The 21,533-nt window shown below is 44.8% G+C and overlaps 1 protein-coding gene across 1 annotated transcript; it reads right to left on the bottom strand.

Annotated features, from left to right (window-relative positions):
* Nucleotides 1-9,106: 9,106 nt before the first annotated feature.
* LOC125436103 (orthopedia homeobox) lies at nt 9,107-19,959 on the bottom strand. Its single transcript, XM_048502731.1, has 3 exons — nt 19,647-19,959; nt 18,631-19,040; nt 9,107-11,160 (listed from the first exon to the last, which is right to left on the bottom strand). The coding sequence occupies exons 1-3, from the start codon at nt 19,681-19,683 to the stop codon at nt 10,633-10,635; spliced, it is 975 nt and encodes a 324-aa protein (XP_048358688.1). The 5' UTR covers nt 19,684-19,959; the 3' UTR covers nt 9,107-10,632.
* Nucleotides 19,960-21,533: the final 1,574 nt, after the last annotated feature.

The raw sequence follows: 21,533 nt of genomic DNA, 5'->3' as shown, positions 1-21,533 counted from the left end.
GTTTATCCAACTTATTTTATGATATGCAGACATTTCTATAGTACCAGGTCATTATTGACCCAGTAAAAAGACCCATGGGTTGATGTCACATCACATTTACTAGGCAGGCTATGTTTACAGGGTGGTTTGCCATTGCTTCCCACAGTGATCTACACTTTACCACCAGCAAGGTGGGTATTCATTTTACCAATCTCAGAATGGTGGAAGGCTGAGTTAATCTTTAGCCAGAAACCCACCTCTTTTGGGATGAAACTCAGGTTGTGAGCAGAGCTTTGACTAAAATACTGCACCTTACTATTCTGCTCCATGGGCTCCTAGGTTGGTTATGGCTGTATATAAAAGAGGAAATGGATGAAGATTTTGTGAGGGTTATTTGTTGGTTTGTTTATAGACAGACTAGTTTTTTCCCTCAGACTGGAGCCCTACCTCAACTTCACAGGCTCACTGAGTGACACTGGGCAATTACACATACTGGCAACAATTGAAAAATTACCAATGCTTCTTTCATCATGCTTCAGTGGTTGTTTGGTTGGTTTTGAGAATGGACATAGATGTTTATTTTTTTGCTTTTTCGGGTCTGTAAATAGTTATCTAATTTAAAGGTTTGTTTTGTTTTTTGGCCCCCTTTTTTCTTTTTCATATTGAATGCTACCATCCTAAACACACTTATTAGGGAATAAGTCCATTGAGCTTGGTGGACCAAGACGTATCTCAGGTGGGTCAGCCAAGGCATGTGCCCTGAGCATCACTTGAAGGAGCACCCTCAACTGCCCAGTCTGCTCCCCACCAAGAACACCACTCTGCCTTTGGATGCAGAACTGGTAATTGGATGTTAGGCTTGACCTGGCCTGATCCAGCTTTAAACTGCAGACTCCACTCCCGACGCTCTACCTCCAAAGTCACTTGGAAATTGAAGGTACAGCCAGCAGTATAAAGCTGGACCTAGTTAGGCTGAGCCTGCAGTTTGGCGCCAGGTTCGGCCTGGCTACACCCAGCTTTAAACCAGGGGTCCCCAAACTTTTTAAACAGGGGGCCAGTTCACTGTCCCTCAGACTGTTGGAGGGCCGGACTAAAACAAACTATGAACAAATTCCTATGCACAAATGATTGTAAAATGTTTGATTTCACCTTTCAGCCTTTCTGTCATGGTCTATTTTTAGAACAGTGACCAAAGTATGTCAAGTTCAGGGTGGGCTCCAAATATTGTTGGGGAGGCTGTGGAATACCTTCCCCTGTAAAAAAAAAAAAGGCAAAACTTTCCCAATGAAGCATTCCATCTAACCCAGGATCAGGTATCTTCCTGGGTTCTTTCCTCCCTAGCAGCCAGCGAGCGATTCGCCAGCCTGGCTGATGCCAATGGGAGTGAGGCGGAACAGAAAGCCTGAGAGCAACACATGGAGTAGCCGAGAGGGAAGGGCGGAGCAGGCGTTGCCACGTGTAAGGTTTCCAACTCTGGGTCAGAAAATGCATGGAGATTTGGGGGTGCCATCATGTAATTGCAATCAACAGCCATTGGGGCCGGTTCCTCCTCTCCCTCGAGCCCCCACTGCACATGAATGGAGCCATCACTGCCATGCCTGGCGGGCCGGATAAATGCCTTCAGGGGGCCACATTTGGCCCCCGGGCCGTAGTTTGGGGACCCCTGCTTTAAACTATGGGCTCTATCTCTGAGATCCAAATGAACTTTGGAGGCTTGGATGCAGTTTAACTCTGAACCCAACCAGGCTGCAGGGGAGGGAGGGGAGGAAGAGAGGTTTTCACCCTAGTTGGTGGAGTTTATTTCTGAATATGCATGCTTTAATGTACACAGGGGTGTAACTTTGAAAAATGGCGCCCGGGGCTTGCTCTGGGCACTGCACCCCACCACCTGTGTCTCAGCCGACTCCCCGCACTGTCCTTATCCACCAGCACTGCCCTGGCAAAAGAACTCCTTTTGGTGCCTTTAAAATTTAGATTATTTCCCTTCAAGCTGAGCACGCCAAGGCCAAGAAGACACTGGAGCCGGGACAAGGCCCAAAAGGCTCCTTCCCTGACCTTGTCTCCACCCCAGGTGTCTTGCCAGCTCCGCATCACTCAGATGGAGGAAAGTTAGCTGCAATTTAAAGGAACAGTTCCTTTGAAATGCAGCTAACTTTCCTCCATCCCTCCAAGTGGTGCCAAGGCCTACAAGACACCTGGGGCAGAGACAAGACCAGGGACGGATAAGGCACCCTCCCAGACCTTGTCCCCGCCCCAGTGTCTTCCTGGCCTTGACGTGCTCAGCTTGAAGGGAAATAATATTTATTTTAAAGGCACCAAAAGGTGTTTGGGTTTTTTTTGCCAGGGTGGCACCGGCAGAGAGGGGTGGGGGAATTCGGCTGGGATGCAGGTGTGGGAGATGAGACTAGAATTTGAGTTTTGGCTGCCTGTGACTGTCAGTGTCAGTTTACAGCATTTGTCTCAGCTCCAAGAAACAACTAACAGAGGAATTTCCAGTAGCAAAGTCATGCAGTCTGAGATCAGGGAAGTCAGAGGGGTTGCAGGAAGCCAGTTCTTCAGTCCAAGGTCAGGTTTCCCGAAATGTATCAATGGGGCATCAGCAGGTCCAGTTTTTGTTGAACTTGTTGCATCCACACCCAGCAATTTCTCTCTGGAGACTTTTTTAGCTGGTCTGCCCTTGGTGACTGTAAGGCAGAGGTGACAGAGCCAATTGTTGGCTGCAAATTTGGGAGTGCCTGCACCTTCTCTCCCTGCTTGCCATCTGCTGTCAGCTATAGACTGGCATGCAGGATCACTCCTTCTCCGAGGGGTCCTCACTTTTACTTAGGGCAGGCTGGACCATGACAATAAGTGTGGGTGAAACTGACTTCATGACTGATACACAAAGATGTCAGAAATGCATTGGCTATACTTCCAATGGGACTCACTGCAGACACTGTCCATGAGCTTCCATTCTGTCCTTGTTTTTGCTCCAATCCAACAAGGATGATTCATATGCAGAACAGGCTTTTCACACATTATGTTGGCTGCAGGGGCAGATTTGCATGTGTGCGCATGATCAGGGGATCTAATTTACATGAAAATTTCTCAGTGAGACAATGCCTTAGGGCAGGGGTCCCCAGCCTTCTGACCACGGGGGGGCCAATGTATGGCAGCCCCTTGAAGGGCATTTCTATCCGGCCCGCCAGGCATGGCAGTGATGGCTCCATTCATGTGCAGTGGGGGCTCGAGGGAGAGGAGGAACCGGCCCCAAAGGCCGTTGATTGCAGTTACATGATGGCACCCCCAAATCTCCATGCATTTTCTGACCCAGAGTTGGAAACCTTACACGTGGCAACGCCTGCTCCGCCCTTCCCTCTCGGCTACCCCATGTGTTGCTCTCAGGCTTTCTGTTCCGCCTCACTCCCATTGGCATCAGCCAGGCTGGCGAATCGCTCGCTGGCTGCTAGGGAGGAAAGAACCCAGGAAGATACCTGATCCTGGGTTAGATGGAATGCTTCATTGGGAAAGTTTTGCCTTTTTTTTTTTTTACAGGGGAAGGTATTCCACAGCCTCCCCAACAATATTTGGAGCCCACCCTGAACTTGACATACTTTGGTCACTGTTCTAAAAATAGACCATGACAGAAAGGCTGAAAGGTGAAATCAAACATTTTACAATCATTTGTGCATAGGAATTTGTTCATAGTTTGTTTTAGTCCGGCCCTCCAACTGTCTGAGGGACAGTGAACTGGCCCCCTGTTTAAAAAGTTTGGGGACCCCTGCCTTAGGGTCACTGGTGGCCAGGAATAAGCCATGATCCAATGACTCTGCTAGCGCCTCCAAGGATACATAGCACAGGCCCTTCTTTGGCAATAGTAATAGGCATCAGCTCACCCATTGTCTCCTCCTGCACTATTTTGCTGGATGAAGCAATGGGTAAACCAATGTCCATTGTTGTGGGTCAGCCTGCTGGCAAACAAGGAGGTGGTGGAGGGAGTCAGTATCAGCCCCAGGCTGATAACAGAGGAGCAGTCACAGGCAGAAGCTGTAACAAGGAAACAGTCACAACCATAAACTACTGCACTTTGCCCTTAGTCCTTTAGCCCAGGAACTTGAGCCCTGCTTGAAATCAAGCTACCAGCAGCCTTGCCTTTAAGGTCAGTAGAATCTTTAGAACAATGCAGGAGGCATTTATAAAGAGAATTGCAGGAAAGGCAATGAAGTGCACGATTGCTGGCTCAACACCCTGAGACCAATGTGGAGATGTTCCAGTGCTGATGAAGGACACCTGGCTTGAAATGCTGGAATAGACTAATTAACTTCAGCTGGCTTATACATCAAAAAAAAAGGGGGTACACTATATATTAAACTTTCAGATGGACTTATCCATCGTCACAAATCAGTTTACTATTTGAGCAACTAGCCCCTTCCCCCGAAATAGTGTAGTAGCATTGCATCAACATCCTTGCCATGCCTGCCTTTGTTTCCACACTTCAGACACTTGGTGAACCGGACGCTTCTGAATTAGACCTGATCCCCGCTTGTTGGATTTGTCCCCTACTGCTTGATGTTTTGGACACTGTCTTATCCGTACATGACCTTGGATTGTATCCTCTGACCATGCTTTCTGCCCCTAGTTCCCTGATTCCAGACAGTCCGCTGCTGGCACCACTGACCTGAGGGGCTGGCTTGTAGCACCATGGGGATGACTCATCTGGGCTTTCTCCAACCCACTCTTGGAATGCATATTCACATTTGTGCATCAGTTCTCATCAAACTCACTGGATATGTATGTTGAATCATATGAGAATCTATAGCCTTATCCAAGGCCAATAATTGCTGAAGTTGCATGAGAGAAATGAATCACAGTTCTCCTCTTGCTTATGTTTACCGTAATCCTGCAAAGAAGTGTTTATTCCCAGTTTATAGCCTAGATACGATGCCTAATAGAAAACAATTTGCCCAGTACTCAGTGAGTGTAACATTGGGTTGAGAATGTTACCTCAGGTCTCTAGTATCCAAACATTAATATTCAATGTGACAATTTTTGTTTACATGTTTATCTGAGTGTGGTAGGAAATTTTTGATACAATACCTAAAGGGAATGCTAATTAGGAAACTAATCCTTCTAAACCTGTGTTAGGTCTATCATTTCAGAGCATATGTTATGAAATCATCATGAAAGACATGTAAGTCAGCCTGATAACATGATGGTATCTTTGCTACATTCATATGTGTGTACACTGTGGAAGTGGAAGACTATGGACAACTATACTCATCATCACTGTACATACTTGAGCAAATAACCCACATGTGAGAGTATCAAATAGGATGACCTACACGTATCTTTGGCCCTGATTCTCACATGAAAACTCATCAATTTATTTTTCCTATCTCTTCATACTGCCTCTGAAAAATTCAGGGTGCTGAGAATTTTTAAATACATACACACATACACTTCAACAGAAAATAAAAAGGCAAACATTTAAACAGATCAAATACTTAAAAGCCCACAAACACTTTTGTGGCAAAAGACTGCAGAGTTGCAGTGTTGGTTCTTGGGGGGCGGGGGGGGGGGGATCCAAAGCCGACATTAGTGTAGGAATGCTGTAATGTGTGAAGCAGCTGCCAGTCCAGTCCAATGAAATTAACTTAGAAATAGATATGAACATGATGTCTAAATTAGAGATCCAGTTAGAGATCCATGAGATTTGAAAGATCTTAAGCAAGCTGCTATCAGGGTCAGTTTCCCCACCGTCAAAGGAGATTCACAACAAAACAGGACTCTCAGAGAGATGCTGACATTTAGAAATATGTGCATAGTTAAAATGCTCCAGAAATTATGAATATGTTGATCCCACCTTCTTTTCCATCTCTGTATTTCAGATTGAAGCACATCCATTTCCACTGTGTTAGGTGGCAGGCAAAGCTTCTCTCCGTACTCTGGATCTGATGGATTCCACAAATTTCCAGGCTTTCACATGAGGCAGTATCTATTGCCATGGAAACAAATATTGCATCCATGTTGAGCGAGGCCAAGAAGCCTTCTTCAAAATCAGGACAACATTTTTCATTAAACTCTTGAGAACATGATGGATATTTTGGGAAGGATAATTAAGTAAAAGAGTCTCTGCAGTGCTTTGCCATTTTTTCCATTAGTGGAGCGTTGTACCTTTTGGCTTGGTATTTTTCTCCTCTCCAGCCTAAGAGCCCATCTCAGCCTAATGCCTTTAAAACATGTGTGTATGTTTTTAAAGCTCTTGTACAGTGCGTTTTATCACATGCTTACATCATAAACCTGTCTCACTTAAAGCTATATAAAAAGGCTGTAAAATTAACATGCTTGTAAACATCCTTTGCTGCACTTTAGGAAGAGGTAGTAGAAGAAGTGAGTCAAACCTTATACATGATTTAAAATGGATGTATTGGGGGTGGAGATTTAAATGCCTAACACTGATATGGCTACAATAGAACTATTACTACCATGGGAAAAGGATGGCTATTGGCTTACCCAGCTGAAAGCTACAGCATCTGTAGACTGGTTTATTTCAGTGAGGACACTCAGACTAGGTCTTCATCCATAAATATCTGTAATTTACAGTGCAATGCTATATGGAATTACAGCCTTCTAAATCCACTGGAGTGAATGAGAAAGGTCTAACTCAGGGGTAGGGAACCTGCGGCTCTCCAGATGTTCAGGAACTACAATTCCCATCAGCCCCTACCAGCATGGCCAATTGGCCATGCTGACAGAGGCTGATGGGAATTGTAGTTCCTGAACATCTGGAGAGCCGCAGGTTCCCTACCCCTGGACTCTAACTTGTTAGGTACTGCATTGTTATATACCTGTTGATGGCAACAGGATATTGCCTCAGCAAGCTATTTGAAATATTACCTTGAATCCGCCACAGGTTGTCATGGAATTGATTCATAAACCAATCCAAAACCTAGGTAAACGGAGGTATTATTTGTTAGGCCAATTAACTTCCATGGGTCTTACCTTTCAGCCTTACATAGATTTTTTTAGTCAATGGGATTTTCTTCTGAGACAGTGTGGTTGTGATTACCATCTAACTGCGTAAAATAAAATGTAGTGCAATTGGCTTATAGGTTTGATTTTTTCAAATATTAACTCAATGGGAATGCTCAAAGCATTTAACATTCACTATTTCAATAATTTAACACAGCACTTTAAGTTATCATTTATTCCCATACTGCTGGGGCAAGGCATGGGACCCACCTTCACACATCACCCTTTGAAGCACATACCTATGAGGTATATCTAAAGCTATAAAGTCTGGATGCAGTGTTGTATTTTGCAAATGCATGCCTTATGGTGCTATGCTAGTCAGGGAGCCATGACTGGCTGTAGCCTCCATCTGTATTTGTAATGCCTGATGCATGAAAAGACCCTCAAAGGATAAGAAAATAGTAGCTATCCTAAGGTCACCTAGTGAATTCATGACTGGGGTAAGCATTGAACCAGAGACTTCCCTGTTCACAGTCTTAGCCCCTAAATAACATCAGCTCTCGTAACAACTAAATATACCATTTAAATTTTTTTTCACCAGAATGTGCACATTTATTTTTATCCAAAAAACTTATCGGAAGAAAAAAATGTATGGAAAATGAGCTTTCCTTTGTTGTTAAGAAAAACAGATTGGGCCAGGAGAGAACTGGTCTGTTTTTTTAACAACACATTTGTCACGCAGAATTGAAAGGTCAAATTAGAAAGAAGGGAATTAAGAGCAAACTAGAAGGATGGCATCAATGTATAGTAATCTGGGGCTTGGGCCTTAAATAAGGGGCCTTAAATAAGGACTTTGCACTTCCTGTTCTGAAGCTAGTATAATGTCCTGGGTTAAGGATCAAAATCTCTTCCCATAAGTGCTGTTCTTTAAAATTCATCTGATATCCCTAGCAGCAAGCAATTGATATTATAGAAAAAGACAAGACATAGGCCACATGCATCAGCAGACAGGCCTTTGATGCAGTGAAGAAGTGAATGTGAAGCTCTCTCTAAATGTATACTGAAGACTGAAATAGATGCATGTTTAATTAAAATCACTGAATAAAACATTCCATTTGGGCAAAGATGGGGTTTAGTTTAACAAATATTCTGACGAAATTGTATAATATATTGTTCACCAGTAGTCATTTCCTGAGCCAGTGGAGCTCTAGAGTATCATCAGAAGGGTGGATTAATATTTTTGCTTGAAGTGCGGGGCTTTAAGATTTCTTGTCCAAAATGGCTGCATATGTTTGAACAATCTCAGTGTAAATCGCATTCCATGCCTGATTATGTTTACTGCTGGCAGGAACGTTGCATCTCAAGGCGGAAATTTACAGAAAGATACCCCTCTCACAGGCATCATGTGACCCTAGGGAGTAACCACTTACGAGGGCTTCAGTAAAATGGCATTTGGGATGGCAAAATGGTCCTTCTCCAGGTCACCAAAGTGATTTGATTCCCAGTCTCAACAATCCTTCATCAACAGCATGTTTCTTTTGATATATTTTGAATTAAAGAAGCATCAATAGTCACTATGGAGCCAGCCGGCAAAGGTTCTTATGTGAAAGAATCGGGACTGGGGCACCTTCAGGTGTGTAATGAAGAGATGTGTAATTGATGCGCAGACCAAAACGATCTGAGGAAATCCCGTTTTTGAGAAGAATCCCCTTTTCTGCCTGTTACTTGGGTCCAGGTGCTGGAAGAGCGCAGTTTCTGTGCCGAAAGATCCGTGTATTCAGTAATGAAAACAATAGCCGCGGCTCATTTCAAAGCCTGGCAAAATATCTGTTGCAAATGCTCTTCTGCTTTCTTCAAATAAATGTCAATTCCATTTCATCCTCCCTACAACCTTTAGCCAGCAGAGATGAAAGAAACCACTCGGTCACTACTTCAACCTACCCATCCCTTCAGGTTTTTATTAGCAATTTTCTTGGGTTTAGTTAGGCGTGGTGAGCTGGGAAGGGGTGGGGGAATTGTTTCGTGAACTAAGGCGGATCACCCATCGCAAGCAGCAATCTGTTACTGAAACCAGCCTGCAAAACCTTCCAGGAATTAAGCCCGTTGCTCCACGGTGGAAAAACGAAAGAGCAAAATAAGAGACGCACCCACTAAAGTTCGCTGTAACCCGCTCCAGTCCTTTTATTTACATGCACGCACAGAGACTAGTTACCTATTTTTTTTTCTAGTTGTCTCTGACTGCCGTTTCCGTCAAAACTTGGCTTAGTTTGAAGGTGATTTTACACAGAGATTAAAAACTTTATTCGAATGGAGGATTCGAGTCGTGATCCATGGGATGTCCCATCTCAATGCTCAAATGCAAGCGAGCTACTTCCAAATGTCTGCATGGCGAGCCCACCCCACCCCCTGGGCTCCCATTTCGCACAATGGGAAGCCTCTTCCTTCGTCTCTCGTTCGAATCGCTTCTGATTTCATTCCACAGCTTTTCTCTTACTATTGCATACTGAAAATTATTTTTTTTTATTTCTCGGTTTACATTAACTGGGTATAAACTTGTCGGGGAAAGTCAAATCATATGCTTTATAATAGCCTCAAACATTTATTAAGAAACCCAAAATTCCATAATAAATAAGCACAGACAGTAAGTTTTCTTTTTTTTTTTACATATCACAAATCGACCAGTATGTAACAAGAATGCTTTATCTACACAAAACATCCTATTTCACATTGTTCGTTCATTCTTCGAAATAGCTTCTGTCCTCTGGGATTGGACCGGCACATGCAGAAAGGGGCGAAAATAGCTGCTTGTTCGATCTGTACAAAGTCTTTGCCAGGTTGAAGGTGTCTTACGGCAGGCATCTCGATCTAACTCCCTCCCTGCTGCTCGGAGAGGTGGGGGGCAGCAGGGGAGCCTTTATGGGGACAACAACAACCGAAACAAAGGGGTGGGGCAAAGCGACCGAATTTGCAATTTTTGAAATCAAAACGCACCCTTCCCAGGGAAGTGCTTAACAAAAGAACAGTTTCCAAAAGGAACTTCGTTTGGCTCTCCCTCCCTTCCCCCCCAATCGCTTAAAAACGCTTTATCAAAACGGTTTCATTCCCTCTTGACCCTCCACCTCGTTACCACACTTGCAGCCCCCCAGAGCCCTGGCACGCCCGGTAAGAAAACCTTCTATCAAAAACCCCTGCAACAAACTCGGGTCGTTATATCTGTATACATATAGATTTATTTCTCTAAACACGCGGTGGGTTCTCGAGGCGCTTTCTTTAAAAAATAGAAGAGCCCAACAGACGGCTGGACCATTCGCGGGGTGGGTTTTGGCGGGGCGGAAGGAGACGTCGAAATGAGGTCCGAGTGAGTCCTTGTTGGGACAGTTAGGTTAGCTCTGAAATCTTCGTTGAGGCAGGCGTCGGTTGCGCCTCCGCCATTGGCGCGCAGCAGGCTTGGGATGCGGCCCGCCGTGGAGGGTGTGTTTGAACGTGCGCGCGTTTTCTCTGCCCAGCAACCCGTCCCCCGATTCCAGATCCTGAGTCGACTCCCCGGTAAGTATCTTTTGTTGTTGTTAGTTGGTTTTGGCGTTCCCTCCTCTTTTGAAGAAACAAAATGGCGGGCGCAGCGCGGGCCGCGGAGGGGGCCCTGGCTGAGGTGAAGAAAAGAGCGGGAAAGCGGGAGGCGCGGCCGGGCGTGAGGAGACGCCATTAGGTGAAGCTCATGGAGACTGTGTGCTCTAGCGCCTTTCGACGGAGGGAGGCGATGCTGGTTCCCCGCCATACGTCGCTGTCCGGGGAGGTGCAGAGCTGCGGCGAGCCCGTCACGTTGCTGGGACCGGGCAGGGAGGCCGGCACCATGCCGGGGAAGGCGGGCTGGTAGAGGTGCGACTGCAGGCCGGCGCCGTTGGAGCCCGCCAGGCTGTTGGACAAGCCCATGGAGTTGGGAGGCGGCCCGGCCGCCAGGCTGCACTGCGACAGCGACTGCGCCATGGCTTGCTGCCTGCCCAGCGCCGGCGGCAGGGGCAGCTGTGACACCCCCGGCATGGCAGCCGCGGCCCAGCGCGTGTCGTTGGCGTGGAAGGAGCACAGGCTGTCGCCCATGGCGGCGGCCGCGGCCGCGGCAGCAGAGGGGAACTGGGGCAGGCCGGGCGTGGGCAGCAGCGTGCCCGGGGCGCGGAACACGTTGGTGGTCTTCTTGCGCTTCTTCCACTTGGCTCGCCGGTTCTGGAACCAGACCTGCCCGAAGGAGGGAAGAGAGACAAAAAGAGGAGGCGGGTCAGTGAGGAGGGCAGGAGGCGGCGAGAGCAATTGGACGTGGCGCGGCGCCGCCTTCCCCTGGCCTGCACGGCCGCCCGCCCCTCCTCCCTGAGGAAGCCCCCAGGGCGGAGGTGGCGTGGGTGGGAGAAAATGTTGAGGGGGGGGGGGGACATCAAATAAGTTGCGTTCATCCCCCTCCGAAACCGATAAGCGCTTTACGCTCTTTGATAGCGTTGGCGTCCTTTCCGCAGTCAGCCTCCTAAAAGGTTGATCACTCATTTGATTCATGAATACAGGACATTGATATGGAGGGAGCTGTAATAAGACAGCCTGTTTGGATTGGGATTTGGGGATAAGAAGAGTCTTATTTTTTAAGGCATTGGCTGGGGATGGGGGTGGGGGGTAGTTAACATGACAAAGAGTACAATAACATTATCTGGGAATGTCCCAGATGATAGTATGTACTTAAAAATAGTTGGCAGAATATGTAACCCTTGATTCATTATTAGTGTTGAGTTAATCTTACTGGTCATGGTTGTCTTTAATTGTCAATCTGTTGTATTTTTACTACTTTTTGTTTGATTATTACTGATATTTATCTTTTTCTTGAGCACATGCACCCTAATAAAGGTTTCTGATTCCATTTCAAGCCGTACATCAACACAAAAAGATGAAGCTAAAACACTGGAGTTTGTAATTGATATTCTGATGCATAAACTAGTTGTGCAAAATAATATACAGCACTGTACTAAACAGTTTTACTCAGTAATAAATCCCAGTAAGCAATAAGTTTTCAAGTTAACTCAGTGTGAGCTGGTGAGTTCAGTAGAACTTGCTTTCTGCTCTTACTGCATCCTATATAAAACAGACTTCATTGGATGAGAGTTTAATTGAAATCTTTAGGATAGGGTGACCTTGTGTTTAACTTCCAATATACAACATTTATTTCTTGAAGCCAATAATAGATTTTAATTGTTATTTAAAAACTTCCTATCTCATTACTTTCATCTGTGCTAAGATTTTATTGATAACTGATCCATAAGTAAGGCCAATGTGGGATTTTGCATTCCAGCCAATTTTTAACTCCCAAGAGTACTGGTTGAATGGTTTATGTCTGCGATTGCAAGCAAGCTGTTTGCTGGCCACATGAAATCATCGGCTATGAAACTAATGATCAGCTTGATGGCATATGAAGGATAGGCAAATAGTACAACCAAGATAGATGCAAAGAGTAGACTATGGCTGCAGTATATTTACAATAGTTATTTGTATGGTGAGAAATAGATATGTATGCTAAACATTGTAATTTAATGCAAAGGAGTCTTATTTATGTAGTTTATCTTGTTTAGTATTGTTCCATGTATATTAGTTTTGAGTGATCAGTGAATATATAAATTCAATGAGAGCCCATCACTTCACTTCTTCCCTATCACATTGCATATGGATCTTCTATACTGTATAGAAAATACAAAAATATTCCTAATACATATTTTATTAATATTATAAACATATGACTGGTTTCTTTTAAGTTGTTAGCTGCAAGCAATTGCCCTAGTTCTAAATTCTTGCGAACATCAAAAGTCTACTTGGAAAGTACATATTAAGTTTACTGCCCACAGGATGGGCACTCTATCTGTGAGGCTCTGTTGAAAACAATGTGTAGTTTGTCATTTGAGGCAAATGTTTACTTGGGGGAGGGGTCTTTGCATGCAACACTGTTGTACATTTGTATCCCAATCCACCAAGGAAATTGTGTACACAAGTGTGGATTGTATTACTATGATATTAAAATAGTGAAGAGCATTGCCAGTAAGTCTGTGACAAATGTGAATCTGTCATCTACTGAAAGGACTGATGTTTGTTAATGTGGATTTTTCTGTCTTACTGAAGATTGCAATTTCAAATTATTAAATAAAGCCAGGTTAATTAGAAACTATGTGAAGAAGCTGCCCATGTGCCTGCAATGAAAATGCCTGGAAATAGAGTGCACAGTTAGATTGTGCAGTTGTTTCACCTAAAAGTAATGCCACATTCAAATGTTGTGGTGGATGTGGAAAGATGGGATTCTCCACAGCAGCTGCATAATAGCTTCAGAACAAGAGCAGTGCTGTTACAAAGAGGTCTTGTGACAGTTTAAAGAGTGATAGATTTATTGTGTATGTTTCCCTGGACTAGGGCTCACTTCAGAAACATGAAGTATATCTTCAGAATATACTTCATGCATCTGATGAAGTGAGGTCTGCTGACCTAAAGTTTATGCTACAATATGCCACAAGTGTTTTGCTTTTGCACAGTAGTTATTTCCACATTATACTTTCCACGGCATTCCTACATGCAACCAGGAAGGCTGCATTTATTTGACTAGGTTAGGATCCCATTTTTGCACCTTGGTTAAAGTAAACTTTTCCAGGACTGCAAACAGGAGAACTTCCAACCTTATGCTACGTGCCAATTATTTAAAATGTCCTTTGATTGCATCAGTTTTACTATAATAGAATTAAAAAACTGAACATAAAAACAGAGCTCTTCACCCTTCCCCAAATTATTTTTCTTGAAATGAAGTTGGGGTTTCCCAAGTTTGTCATGAGAGAGATGCAATTTAAAAACCTGTATTAAATGATTAACTCAAGTATTCTGCCATTTGAAGTCATCACAGAACATTTTGTTTTAGATGTTCATTTTGATACATTAGTTAATCAACCGAGGTTTCATCAGCTTCAGCTGTTCATAAACTCATCTATCTGGCAGCCTGTTCTCATTTTCCACTGAACCATTGCACATAAAAACATTTTCCCCCCAAACCAGGCTATGGAAACTAAGCAAACGGAACTTGGCCTGACCCAAATATAAACCGAGGCTGCTGGGCCGATTCTAAGCTTGTTTACTCACAAGTAAGACCTATTGAATTCAAGTATGCGTGGGATTGCAAATTTAGGCTGCAGCCCAAAACATTCTTACTAAGAAGTAAATTCCCTCAAACTCATTTGTGCTCTACTTCTGGGGGAACATGCTTAGGGTCCTGCTGCACAATTATAGTGAGAAAATACTGGCTATTAATACTGGCTATTAAAATAGGACAAGTTTTGTTTTCTTACTTTTTGATGCAACTATTTACACAGTTTTAAATAAAAAAGATACATATTACAGATGTTTAAGTGATTTGACATATCTTAAGTCTTTTGCAGGAAGACTTGAGCTTGGCTCTTCCCAATTCTTTACCTTCCACAGTTACAGCTAACCGGTTTTTTATTGTCTTCTTGCACAGCCCTTTATCTCTTTCCATTGTCTCAGCCTGCTCTGGGTTTGCATTGTGTTGTAACCCGCCAATTGCCTTCAGTTCAAGAACTGTAGAACGGTTTGTGCAGTCCATTCCCATAAGAAGTCAAGTCCAGAATGCTGCTCATGCAAAATACGCTGTACTTTATTCAGACAGAGCACAACTCCTAATCTTTTTTCCCCACCACTGACACCCATCTGTGCCTTAATTACTAATCCGAAAGCTTTGGGAGCAAAAAGGCGGGCTGGCCAGAAGTGCCTTAAATGATTCGAAATGTGGTAGCGGTAGAAACAGTCATCTGCCACTTCTCCCCCAGTTCAGATTGGGGCTCCTCTCCTCTGGAGGGGTGTGTGTGTGGTGTTGAATTCAAAGGCAAACTGGCAAACCCAAATAGCACCCACTTATTTTAGCCCTTTTTCTTTGAAGAGGAAATTGAGCTTGGCCATTAGCAGAAAGAACAGCTGTTAAGAACCTAAATGTTATAGGAATAATAATCCAAAGTGGGGAAAAGAGAGGGAGAGAAAATCGCCTTCAATTATGTTTTAGGGTTAATAGTTAAATGTTGGCCACAAAATCTTTTTATGTGTCATGGTTTACTGGGGTGATAAAAGGATCTCCATCAGGTCTTCATCGCCTCACTTCCAAGCGCCTGCGCATATGCTTTGGAAAATGTAAACTTATCCATTTGGAAACCGGTGCATGACGGATTAAAAGGGAGAGGAAACCGGAGGGAGGCTTGGTGAAGGCACACATGACAACCCAGTGGTGGAAATATATTAACCTGCAGGCGCTGGGGCAACTTTGGAAGACAGCCGCTCTTTCCCTCCCCACCCCCCCGCGCCACTTCTCCCTCACCCTACATTATTAATACAACACTGAGAGTCTAATGGAGTTTGCAATTTCAAACACTACTTTCATGATTCCTACTGTTACAGTAATATAGACATACTGTAAATGTATTTGGAAATATATAGTCCGTTTAATTCCCCAGCTATAAATGGGGGATAGAATATTGCTTTCCTTGCCCCCCCCCCCCCCACCTTTATGAAGATCTCATTGGAATCCAGCGGATGATTAATGCGAAGATTTGGTAGGAAATCTGGGGAGCTGCATTAAAGCTCAGATCTCAGGTTCATTTCGATCAGCCAGCCGTGAACTCCAGGCCGAATTCATTACGCTTTAATAGTTGCTGGGAGAGGAAGAAAATGCAATTTCTCATTCCATTAGAAAACTAGAAAATACTCTTCAGCTTGTCCCCTATTAAGATGTGGCAGGTGACACGGGCAGCGCGGGGGACACGGTCAATGGAATCCCAGCACATTATTTTTAGGTTGGTATAAAATATTGAAAGGCAAGCCTGGCTGTGCAGAAGTTATTTCACTGATTTGCTTTTTATGTAAATAAAATATTGAAAGTTAATTAATCAGCGCGAGAGACTAATGATTATGCTTATTATATTGCATTGGATCGCTGTCATTTGCATGATTCTCGCATTGCTGCTTAATAAGCCATTCTAGGTTATAAATAATTCTGAAATTGGTTTCTAATAATGGCATGCTATAAAAAGAATGGTTTTATTACATCCGGTCTGAAGGGGAGGGGAGCGACGCGGTAACTTAGAAGTGGAATGGGCCTGGTTGACAAGCAGGAGTGTTTTTTTCTTAAATGTACAGTGTAGGAAAGTGGAGAAGAGATAATTTATTCTTGCATGTTATAGACGCATAATGGTACACAGAGGGCTGCACCAAAGGCGGGCGTCTGCAGCCTTCCCAGACCAATGTGGAGCCCCCTGCACGCCACGAAGATTGTGTAAACGAGACCATAAACCCATCCATTACTCTTTACATTTCCATTTGGTCAAGTAGCAGTAATACAATGAACTGGGAAGTAAATACATTTCCCATAATTTATTTTTTGCACAGGCTTACACAGTGTTAATCATTCTGAAGTGTTAATTAAGAAGGTTATGTTGATTTGATTACTTTTTAAACTGCAGAACATTATTGTAAAGAATATTTAAATTGCCACTCGATTAAACTGTTTCTATTCAGCCGCCTGCAGCTATTAGCATGGTGTAGGATTATGCTGAGGTCATTAAGATACTTTCCTCAAATCTCCAGCACACTTAACTTGGAGCTAAATTTTACTTGTGTCCCCAGAATTTGTCTCCAGAGTAAGGCTTGAAATCAACGGGATTTAATTCTGTGTATGAATGGGTAGAATTCAGGCTTGGGTGAGTCCTGAAGTAGCAATCCAGCGCACACTTACCTGGAAGGAAAAGTCCATAGGCAAGATCACTTACACTGAATGACCCTTACCACACTTTAATCACCTGTTTGCAATCATTGTCAGATTTGGTGGAACGATGTTAAGAAATAGGTTTTTATTCACTTGTGAAGAATGCATATTCTTCACTTTGTTGGTGATTGTTAATCAGTTAATTAATTAATCAGGTAATTAATTAATCCCCATCAAAATAGTATGAAACTCTGCATTCACCCTTCTTTATTTTGCCATATTTTGGGTGAAAATTCTTATTTACTTCTTATGCATTTCCAGTTTGGAGGAGGGAGCTGGGAGGGGAGGGGGAATAGCGGTTTCCACTTCATTATCAGATTTGCAACATTCACCCCATTCCTGATGTTGAGATGGCTATCATTAACCTTCGGGGAAACCCAATGACGTTTAATAGATCTCATTCCCTTTTCACTTCGATTATATTTTAGTTGGAAGCCTAATTTCTACTATTATTTAAATTAATATTCACACAGGCAGAGTACAATTGTATCATTTATTTAAAACAAATCTCTCTGTGTATAGGTTCAGCGAACCAACAGCTAGAAATATTCCATTTATAAAACTCGGCTTTCGTATTTGAATTTCCATGTTATTTTAATTTGGTTTGGAACCCCTTGAACTTTTTATTGGGAATAATACCACTAAGATTTATTTTAAGCCATATTGATAATTTAAAGCTATTTTAATATAATGAACACAACAAAAATGTTCTCCGAGTCTGAGAACGGCAAATGCTAAAAATTCCTGTCTTGACTTGTCCAGTTGCTGGCTAAATTAATTAAACAAATTCAAGTCAGATAAAGCTCTGCACCCCAATTTTCAGTGGATGTAATTGGAAGTAAATCTCACAGATTTTCTGGTAACGCACCTCCAGGTAAGCGTGTTTACACTAGTAAACGATTGCAAATATTGGGAAAAACATTTTTTTTATCTCAAATGCAGAGGCACCCGTAGAAATTTCGTTCCGGTTTACATCTTTTCGTTAAATAGTTGCAATGCGTTCAACTTGGGCGGGGAATAAACCAATAGGAGAGAGTCGAAGGACGGGAAGTTTCAGCACCACGGACAGCGCACAGGGCCCGGGCTAGCCTTCCCCGACGGAAACCCATTCAAGTTAGGCGGCCCAAAGACAAAGAACTTTTAAGAAACACGCGCGTCAAATGTGCTTTGTTAAGAATCAGGACCAGCGAGGGTGCAGAAATTCACTATTACCCGCTCAAATTATATGAGACTTTTTCTCCGTCTTTAGTTTGTATACTGTCATTTTCTAAAATGTGTGTAATTTGCCCTGCAAAAGTGAAGAGAAAAGTTTTAATCAAGTGAGGGTCTGTTTGTTTTTTAAAAAAATATTTTTAAATGCCTTCCATGGAGCGGTGTGCCTGTAAAATCAAGAGGGTCGGTGCCTCCGCAATCGATCGCCCGCTGTTGTAGTGTTCAGTGGACCAGCAGCCGCTAAATCCCCAAGCTGCTGTTAAAAAAACTCCTTATTTTTCCGAATTTATTTGGGAGGGGAGGTATCTTACTTTGATTTTTGATTTTTTAAAAAATAGAGGCGGCCTTACCTCTTAGTGCTGAAAATATTTGTCCTGATGGTGCCTTTCTACTCCACTACTATCCCTATGCCTCTATGAAAACAAAATATTTCTTTGGGACAAAAAAATCACACCCAAAAAGGAACAATTTGCTGGCTGAAAAATGTTGTTTCGGGGGGGTTCGTTTGGCCGGCTATTTCTCCTAAATGAGCGGCCCTGTTATTGCTAGCGATACTTTGGTTGTGATACCTGGCCTACTCAGTTATTCTAGATTTGGTTCGAGTGGGGGGCAGGCAGGATCACAGCTTCGGCCTGGTGGGGACGGCGGCGGATTCTTCCTACCTGAACGCGGGACTCGGTGAGGCCGATGCGCAGGGCCAGCTCCTCGCGCATGAAGATGTCCGGGTAGTGGGTCTTGGCGAAGCTCCTCTCCAGCTCGTTGAGCTGGGCCGGCGTGAATCGCGTCCGGTGGCGCTTTTGCTTCTGCTGGCTCTGCTGCTGGCCGGCCTGGTTGGGGTTCTGGCCCCCCGGCTGGCCCTGCTGCTTGTCCGGGTCTTTGGCGCTGACGGCCAGCGAGCCGGGCGTGGAGCCCACCGTGGTGATATCGTCGCCGGGCAGCAGCGTGGTCCCTTCCACCGAGTCCGAGTTGGGAGCCAGGTCGCCCGGGTGGCCTCCCGGCTCCGAGCCTCCGACGCCCAAACGGCACTTCACCGCCTCCCGGTGGCCCAGCAGCTCGGCGGCGTCTTTCATCCCTGCGGAGGCAAAGCAGCGGCCCGCCACGCTTCAGCCGGGCGCCTACCGGGAAGGGCGCCGACCGCCCCCCAGCCCTGCAGCCCCCCTGCGGCGCCCCGAGCCTGGGCGCCAACGCCGCGCCGCTGCCCAGCGGGCCCAACCACTTTAGAGGCGCAGCCCGGCGCCCTTGGCCCGCAACCCCACTCGCACCAACTCCACCCTGCCCAGGGGGCCCCGTACGAAGTCTCCAAGTCACACACCCGCGATCCTTCTTTTCAAAGAAAATGGGGGGAAAGAAAAAGCCAGAAACTCGCACCCAGGAAAGGAAACAGAACCCGGAAGGCGAGGGCACAAAACCTGAAAAGAAATGACCCCTAATTCGCTTTTGGGTCTCCATATCCCTGAATTGTTGGGGTTTTTTTAAAGAGAGGATGTTAAATCAAATTAAACTTTAATACAGTACAATTACTTTTAAAGAAATTAGCCCATTTAGGTCGCATTAAGGTAAAATCAGGCACAAATTGTCAATTTCCTGCCCTTGGCTTCTTCCTTTGCCGCAGATGCTGCTGGGGGCGAAAAAGAGGGAGAGACAGAGGGGGGAAAGAAGGCTTTGGGGGGCAACTCACCGAGCCGGGCGTCCAGGAGGTCGGCGTGAGAGAGCATCGCGCACCGCTCCAGGGCGAAAGCTGTTCCCCCCCAAATTTTAGCGGTTGTTTTTCCCCACCCCCAAAAAAAGTTATTTAAAATAGATCTAGCTCTCTAAAGCTTATAGATATAATATATATAGATCGCCTAAATGAAAGAAAATTCGGTGTGTGGTTAAAAAGGGGGTCTCTTGCATTATAATGTCCTTTAGAGAGACGGGGAGGTGCTTAACACTTCAATGAACCCGTGAGCAGCTCAGCGAAGGGACCAATCAGGAGGGCAGCCTGCAAATGTCAGCACCCAAAGAGTCCCCGCTCCACCCGCCCGCAGCCTCAGCACCGCCGGCACCGCCAGCGGCAGCCGCCCAGCCAGCGCCGCACGGGCTGGGCTGGGCTGGGCTTTTAAAGCCCCTTTTACAATTCGGTTCCCCCCGAGCTGATTGATTGCATTAGAGACAACCTTCCTTCTCTCTTCGCCCCCCCCCCCACCGGTCCCTCCTCCCCTCCCCCCTCCTCTCTTTTTTTAAACAAAAGTGACCTCCTGATGAAATTAGTTGAAAATGACTGACAAAGCCAAAGCCATAAAAAGGGGAATATTGGGAGAAAGTGGATGGTCGGCACCTGGTATCTGTGGGAAAGGGCTCCCCACGCGCTTCCTTCTGAACTCACTTTAAATGCTGGGGTTGTCGTGGCTTTTGCCACGGGGGGGGGGTGCGTGGGGTGGGTGGGAGCCAGGTCTCTCTGTGTTTTGCGCTGAGGGGTGAATTGTTCGGATGGCTTTATTTAAGGATCTCGAGTCCTGTCTGCGGGCTGGATTCCTGCCGCTCTGTGGAAGGGTTGGGGCAGACGGCGCTGAAGAAAGCCTGCTCCGGCCTTAATGCAATTTGCACATTGATCTGGCCAGTCGCAGCCCTTTCCCTCCTTGCTCCAGTGACCTCCGCATTAAATATTTGCATAAAATAGAAATGAATTCCGCTATTAATCCGGCTCAGGAAGGGAGGGTATAGGCCGAAAGGCGCCCCATTTACTTGAGGCTTTGTGAGAGAAAGTTTCCGAGTTCAGTTCGTCTCCAAACTCAGTTTAAGTCAGTAAATAAAGTTAATTTTTTTGTAAAAAAAGATCCTCTTGAATATGTTAAACTATCCCAACAATTTCAAGTGCTTTGCACAAAGGAAGCGAACCATTCCTAATGTTCTGATTTTTCAAAGCCAGCCAACAACAAAGTTTAGATTAGTAATATATTTCTAACCAGAGTAATTTTCAAGATCATTAGGCATTTATGTAATTAGTGCCAAATCTATAAGCTTTTATTACGATTATTAGAGTAAAATCAGTATAAATTTGTACTAATTTACTACTGTTTAGACTTGGCTGTCAAGGCAAGAGGTTCTTATTGTAAATGATAACGGAGGAAATTAAGTGCAAAATTCTGTACCGTTTCTGATCCGCTCCGAAACAATCCGTTTCAATTGTATTTGTAGCAGAACAGAATGGTCTTTTAAAGTTATTTGACTTGGCTTTTTTTCCACGCCTCCACTCTCCAAAAGAGAAGGGGGGAAATACCATCTCGGTCGGGCACAATGAAAACTGATATTTCCCACACCCAACTTGATTAGCATTGATTTTTAATTGCAAAGTGATGCAATTAAGTTTGTTCATTTAGCATCCCGGCGCGCGCGCGCTAGCTGAAGCTGAAGGCCGGAGGGTTCGCCCGAGGAAAGTCGGCTCCATAACTCCGGACCAGGGGCTGGGGGGCTGCCGTGAGCACCCCTTGGACTCCCCACAGACTGCCTTGGCGAAGCCAGCGACTTTCTGCGCTCGCGACCTCATCTTTCCAGGGGCGGAGAGTTTGGGGCCGGCAGGCGCGGG

The sequence above is a fragment of the Sphaerodactylus townsendi genome, linkage group LG07, assembly GCF_021028975.2.
Source record: "Sphaerodactylus townsendi isolate TG3544 linkage group LG07, MPM_Stown_v2.3, whole genome shotgun sequence".
Taxonomy (NCBI): domain Eukaryota; kingdom Metazoa; phylum Chordata; class Lepidosauria; order Squamata; family Sphaerodactylidae; genus Sphaerodactylus; species Sphaerodactylus townsendi.
The sequence above is the reverse complement of the archived record's forward strand: the minus strand, read 5'-3'. Positions and strand labels throughout refer to the sequence as shown.

What these genes read in the sequence shown, in the direction of transcription:
- LOC125436103 (XM_048502731.1), bottom strand. Translation starts at nt 19,683, where the DNA reads ATGCTCTCTCACGCCGACCTCCTGGACGCCCGGCTCG. An exon ending in CCTCCTGGACGCCCGGCTCG is followed by an intron (nt 19,041 to 19,646) that starts GTGAGTTGCCCC and finishes TTGCCTCCGCAG; the next exon opens with GGATGAAAGACGCCGCCGAG. An exon ending in TCACCGAGTCCCGCGTTCAG is followed by an intron (nt 11,161 to 18,630) that starts GTAGGAAGAATC and finishes TCCTTCGGGCAG; the next exon opens with GTCTGGTTCCAGAACCGGCG.